General features: G+C 40.5%; 1 protein-coding gene across 1 annotated transcript; it reads left to right on the top strand.

Annotated features, from left to right (window-relative positions):
• The first annotated feature begins 1,047 nt into the window (after positions 1-1,047).
• Positions 1,048-5,493, top strand: ankrd33ab (ankyrin repeat domain 33Ab). The gene is made up of 4 exons (XM_022191048.2): positions 1,048-1,317; positions 1,406-1,535; positions 1,825-1,965; positions 3,911-5,493. The coding sequence occupies exons 1-4, from the start codon at positions 1,057-1,059 to the stop codon at positions 4,747-4,749; spliced, it is 1,371 nt and encodes a 456-aa protein (XP_022046740.2). The 5' UTR covers positions 1,048-1,056; the 3' UTR covers positions 4,750-5,493.
• The last annotated feature ends 507 nt before the right edge of the window (positions 5,494-6,000 follow it).

Here is a 6,000-nt window from a genome sequence, read left to right as displayed (position 1 = left end):
TTCTCAGCTGCTCTGACAACACACCGGGAGTGTTGGAAGGAGTCAGAAGTCATTCAGAGCTAGTCACAGAGGTGTGATATATGGACATAACTACACTTACAGCTGACTGATTACCCTTTATGGTAAGCATGTATACTTTGTATTCATGTGCTGTGGTTACCAGTTAGTTTGCTGGTAGTGATAGTATGTAGATTATTATGTTGGAGGCTATCGGATGCTGCAATTGTGTTTCAGCGTCTTCATTTCTTTGTTTTGGTTTCACATTAAAGATCTGCCTTGTCTGCACTCAAAGATTATTTTATTGGTATGACACAGAAAAAAGTCACACAGAAATATCCATCAGCGAGTCTCTTTGTAGACATGAAATATTTCTAAATCACTGTTTTGACTTCACTGTCACGAACACTCCTGCTTGAACTTTTTCTTAAAGTGTGTTAAGTACAAACTACACTGTGGGGTTTTGTTTTTAAATAGAAAGCAGTAGTCATTAGTTTCAAGGGCCAGGAATGTTGACTTCAAAAGGCAGCAAAAGAGCCAAAACATGAGTTGAGTAGGGCTGCATGTGACTGAGGTTATTCTGAGGTGGGTTGTTCCTCATTTAGCTGCGCTATATGTTCAGCAGGGCATTTAGATGCTGATCCACTTACTCAACAGTAAAGGAACATGGAGCTTATAACGCCACAAGTCCATGACACACAGAAACAGCACTCACAATCCCTGACTGACAGACTCATGTCACTCTGTTATCTGTCAACAAGCAAACTTTAGATTTGTTAACGTGGCAGAGCTGAAGTCTGATGTACAGAATGTTGTGATTCAACCACCGTTTCATGCCTACGGTGAGGAGACGGTTTTAACGCAGCGTTACGTGTAATTATTCTGCTTTTCTAGGGGGAACAAAATCTTTTCCTCTGAGTTTTCATCTCTAGAGTGCACCTGTTTGCACCTTTGTTGCCATAGACAACATCCAGTTGCTGTCTCACCAGTTTCTATTTTTGAAATTCTTGTAGATGTAACCAAAAGGATACCATCCCATTTTACCTGTTCTATTGGAAGATGGCCACCGCGGCCGAGGACCCCCACCTTGGCTCTGGCCCTGATGACGACGACGTGTCTCCATCAAGGAGTGACTCCGACTCAGACAGCATCCTCTCCGATGACTCTGTACTTCCAGACTACCCGTTGCAGGCAACAAACGGCAGCGTAGCATCAACGCTGTATCAAGCTTGCGCCCGGAACGAACCCATCTCTCTGGGGAAAGTTCTGGAGAGAGGAGTCACAAAAGAAGAGGTGATGGAGCTGGACATCAACGGCTGGGTGAGAGTCTCATTCATGATGGTGAATATTCTGCTGTGATCTATTAAATTCAATGTCACCAATCCTAATTGTTAACTGTTACCAACAGAATGGCTTGATGGTGGCTTGTTGCAAAGGTTTTCTGGAGATTGTATATGGGCTTCACAACTGTCCCTACATAGACATAAATCATCAGGATAAAGAAGGCAACACTGCACTCATGATTGCATCTCAAGCAGGTAAGTTTGACAGCAAAGTTCACTTAAACTTACAAAATATGCAGATAAACCAGCCATTATCAATACTTGAGCTGCATGATCAATGATATTGTGGTTGACAAGCGATATAAACTAGAAAACGAGACAGTGCAATGATTTTAAGATTCAACAAGTTCAAGACCAACATCCTCATGAGTCAAGTAAGCCACTGACTCATGAAGATGATTAAAAGATGAGTTTAATAATAAGGCATTTGGAAATTCCTGACATACTTTTGATTTGATCTCTATATTTTGTGTTTTAATTACAGGTCACATCATCACAGTGATGTATCTCCTAAACTACTATCCTGGTATAGACACTGAAGTAAAGGACTGTCGAGGCTTCACAGCCCTCATCAAAGCAGCCATGACTGGCCGCAATGATGTCGTTGCATCTCTTGTTATGGCTGGTACGTAAGAGCTTCTGCATAATTTAGTGATTCATTATTTCTTTGATACATAGTGCAAGTAATGATTAAAAAATAAGATATAGCATATCCACTTTCATTCACAGCACTTAGTACACTGGGTAAATATTCTGGTTAGTCATCAATGCGGATCAATTTCTTATGATCAGTTTCTTATTATCTAAATTATGTTTTAGGGCTTTGCAGGCATCATGTCATTATGAAGCATCCTTTTAACTTTACTAAAAACTCTAGACTCGTCAATTTCCCACATCAACTACTCAGTCTCCTTTCAGATCTTTCAAAGCATAACAAAACACATATCAGCATATCTAGATCTAAAATTCCAAGTGTTTGCTTTGCTCCAATGACTATCTCTACAGTTGTTCTGACACATTTCAGAGCATACTTCAGGCTCTTTATAGCAACTTTTGACAGTGTTGTACATGCAGGAGCTGCTGTAGTATGATATTATTAGATGTTTTTTTGACACCCTGACCTTAGCTCATTAACAGGGACTCTGACTGCTCTAAATGAACAGTTACAGCAGTAGTGGTGAGAATAGTTAGCCCTGAGGTTGATCTGTTCATATTTGAAGCCCACAAGTTTGTGAGTGAATGTGCTGGTGATGTGAGTCAGGTTTAAGGGATCATTCTGAGGCCATAATCACATCTTAACAGACACTCCAATAATCTCTGACAGTCTTGCTGGTTGTAGATTAGCTTCTTGCTTTTATTTTTAGACTGCACATTTTGTAAAATCTCTGCTAGTCACAGTTTAACATTGCACATCACAATAAACAACACCATCCAGTGATGCTGAACTTGACATCGCCAGATGCTCTTCTCAGTTTGAGAATATGGTATTTAGACAGAATACAATGCTGATTACTAAATTAAACTTGAGATGCTGCTTAAAACGTTTTAGAGTGCAGCCCTAATTGAAGCCATTTCACCAAACAGTCAGCAGGCCTCATTCACAGGGGACACTGTGACATGTCACAGCAGGAAAACCACAGGTGGAGATAACATTAATGTTGGCTGAATTCCACAAAGCTGCTTTGGCTCTGTGCAAACTGGCTCACTGTGCCGTCATCACTTACTCGGACACGTGAACAGAACCGAGTTAATGTTATTAGACACACCTGAGCTTGTTAAAAAAAAGGTCATCTGGTGTCTGTGTTATGTAACATCAATGTTTTGTTTGGGTAGGTAAATGGCTGGGTTTCTGGCAGGTATTTTAATAGTCTGTACCATAAAGCACAAATGTGCAATTAACCATTAAAAGTGGCTGCATTGAGTTTAGATGTTCTGCTTTCAGGGGGTTTGGATTTGCATATGCTAGCTCACTGGTATATTGTTGACCGGTTAAGTAGAACAGACTCAGTAGTAATAGACTAGAATAGAATAGAATCTGTATTGATCCCCTATGGGAAATCCAGTTGTTACAGAGGCAAGCAGAGAGAAAAAAAAATGACCAACATCACAATACAAATAAATAAGAAACACGAAAAATATACACCATACTATATTATAGTATACCACACTACACCATGCTATTCTATAGCAGTAGTTTTGAGTTATTTTGTTCAGATAGAAGGTGAAAAAGTAGATGTTGATTTTTACCTTGACAGTTTCGGCTTCAAGGTAAAAAATCTCAAGGTAAAAGGTTGTATGAACAAAAGAATTCAAAATTACTGCAATAATAAGAAGACATGATGAATGTTTTTGAGCTATACTACACTACACTACACTACACTACACGAGATACTATGCTATGCTATGCTATGTTCTGTTATGCTACACTGCTATAATGTTATTAATGGCACTTTTCTTGCTGGTCAAATTGTTAGCCATGAAAAGGCTGGGGAAAAAAAGCTGAATGCATTTTTCACTTTTAAAAGAAAATGAACCCCCACTCTGCTGGGTTTTCTTCTCTTTCTGTCCAGGGGCTGATATACATGCAGTAGACTCTACAAAAGGAAAATGTGCTCGGGACTGGGCCCTCAAAACAGGTCGCTACGAGACCTTGCATCGTCTCCGTCGCCTGAACCTTCGTCCGAAAGCTGAGCAGTTCTGTGAGAGTTATGTCCCTGAATGGCCTGAGCTCAAGGAGAGAGTAGCCAAGGCCACAGCTCAGAAGACTCCCGCGGAAAAAATCACCCAGAGGCTCAAAAACACCTTTGGATTCAGATTACCTCATGATCCCCAAGACAATGGGGTATTGGACCACATGGTGCGCATCACCACCAGTGTCCACAGTCCTCTGATTTCAACTGGATGCCGCCCACTCTGCCCTACTAGCCCTCCAGAGGTGGGGAAGAGGCGTTTGGCTGTTCCAGAGCTGGTGAAGAAACACTCACACAAGGACCTTGAAGAAAGCTCAGTGTGCCACAGCAGCAGCTCAGTGTCGCACATCATACCCACACTCCACTCTACAGAGTCCATTGCTACAACGTGCTGTGCCGACACTAAGCGGCGAGGCAGCATCCTCTCCTTGGCCTCCACCAAAGCAGCTTCGACATTTATTCCTCGTAGTATGGCGAGACGGAACAGTGTGTTCCCCTCCGGCTGTATCCCCAAGATCAGCATCGACAGGCCTTCAGAAGCAACGCCAAAGAAAGAGAAAAAGAAGAAGAAGAAGAAGGAAAAGGGCTTCCTGGAACCACCAAAGTGGAAGTACAAGGAGATAAGAGAGGAGAAAAAGAAGGAGAAGGAAGAGAAAGAGAGGGAAGCCAAAGAGAAAAAGCAGAAAAAGGAAAAAGAGAGCAAGAAGGTCAAAAACTAAGACTTCATTAAGGTGCTGTTCAGCTGAGAAGAATATGCTTGAATAAAAACACGCTCAACTCAGGGCTTGAAATGTTTAAACCAAATATCTTGGAAATATTCAGCAAATATTGAACCTATAAATGAAAGGGAATGACAGCTAACACAAAACGAGACCTTTAAAGCTTCTAATGTCTAAAATTTGAGGCAAATATTGCATACATTTTAAGTTAGAAAACAAAATGTGAGAGCATATCTCCATTAATATATTCAACATTTATAGACTAAAAAAAATGAATGGAGATTTTTCATTGTTAAGAAGCCATGCATGTTACCCATGTTTAGTCACTGAGTCTCACATTAAACAGTTTATGGTGTCTACCTCATCCTTTAGAAAAAACACAAACAGGCAGCGACAAACTACTGTATGCGTAGACCTACATATCCATTTATTATGTAAGCTGTGTATAGATTCAAATATACCATAGCCTATTTGTATTACTATGTAATATTGTTGTATGTACTCAAGTTATTTTCCAAATAGCTAGAGAAAAATCACTGTAAATACTGTACAGCCTGTACAGAAAGCAAATATCAAAGTGAGGATCAGTGTAATCCTCTAGTTTTATTTCTATTTTCTGATGTTGCCAATAATATATTCATATGATATACCCTGTTTTTATTTGTGATGAGTGGGTTTAATTTACTTGAAATGGCAAATAAAGGACAGTGAAAGATTACGGACAGATTTGTTGGTACACTTGTCAACATATTTATATCAACAATGGATTGATCACTGTGAGCAATGTTAAAGAGGCGGCTCGTAGACACTGTTTATAATTTAAGTGCATTTGTGTGACTGGTGGACAATCAGTCAAACCACACTAAATTCTCCTGACGACAAGGATGCAACAGGAAAATACATCATCAGTGCAGGATGTGGTGGTTGTTGCTTTTTGACCTTTTGCAAATAGCAAATGACTTTACCTGCCAGTCTCAGCAGTTGAAATAGAACATACATGTTTTTAGTTAACTAACCCATGTGAAGGCTGCACAGTGGCCCAGAGGTTAGCACTGTCGCCCAGTGGTTAGCACTGTCGCCTTGAAGCTAGAAGGGCCCTGGTTCATGCCAAGGCCCAGCCTGTGGTTTTTCTGCATGGAGTTTGCATGTTCTCCCTGTGCATGCGTGATTTTTCTCCAGGTACTGCGACTTCTTCCCACAGTCCAAAAAAGCTGTAGTAGGCAGAAACCTGGAAAAGAAAAACAACCAGAA

Source organism: Acanthochromis polyacanthus, chromosome 5, assembly GCF_021347895.1.
Source record: "Acanthochromis polyacanthus isolate Apoly-LR-REF ecotype Palm Island chromosome 5, KAUST_Apoly_ChrSc, whole genome shotgun sequence".
In the NCBI taxonomy this organism is placed as follows: Eukaryota; Metazoa; Chordata; class Actinopteri; family Pomacentridae; genus Acanthochromis; species Acanthochromis polyacanthus.
Note: the sequence above shows the minus strand (reverse complement) of the source record. Positions and strands in the feature narration are given on the sequence as shown.

Bases quoted from the DNA above. Each gene is read 5' to 3' on its own strand.
- ankrd33ab (XM_022191048.2), top strand. From the start codon at position 1,057: ATGGCCACCGCGGCCGAGGACCCCCACCTTGGCTCTGGCCCTGATGAC. The intron at 1,536-1,824 runs GTAAGTTTGACA...TTTTAATTACAG, and splicing joins CATGATTGCATCTCAAGCAG to GTCACATCATCACAGTGATG. The intron at 1,966-3,910 runs GTACGTAAGAGC...CTTTCTGTCCAG, and splicing joins TGCATCTCTTGTTATGGCTG to GGGCTGATATACATGCAGTA.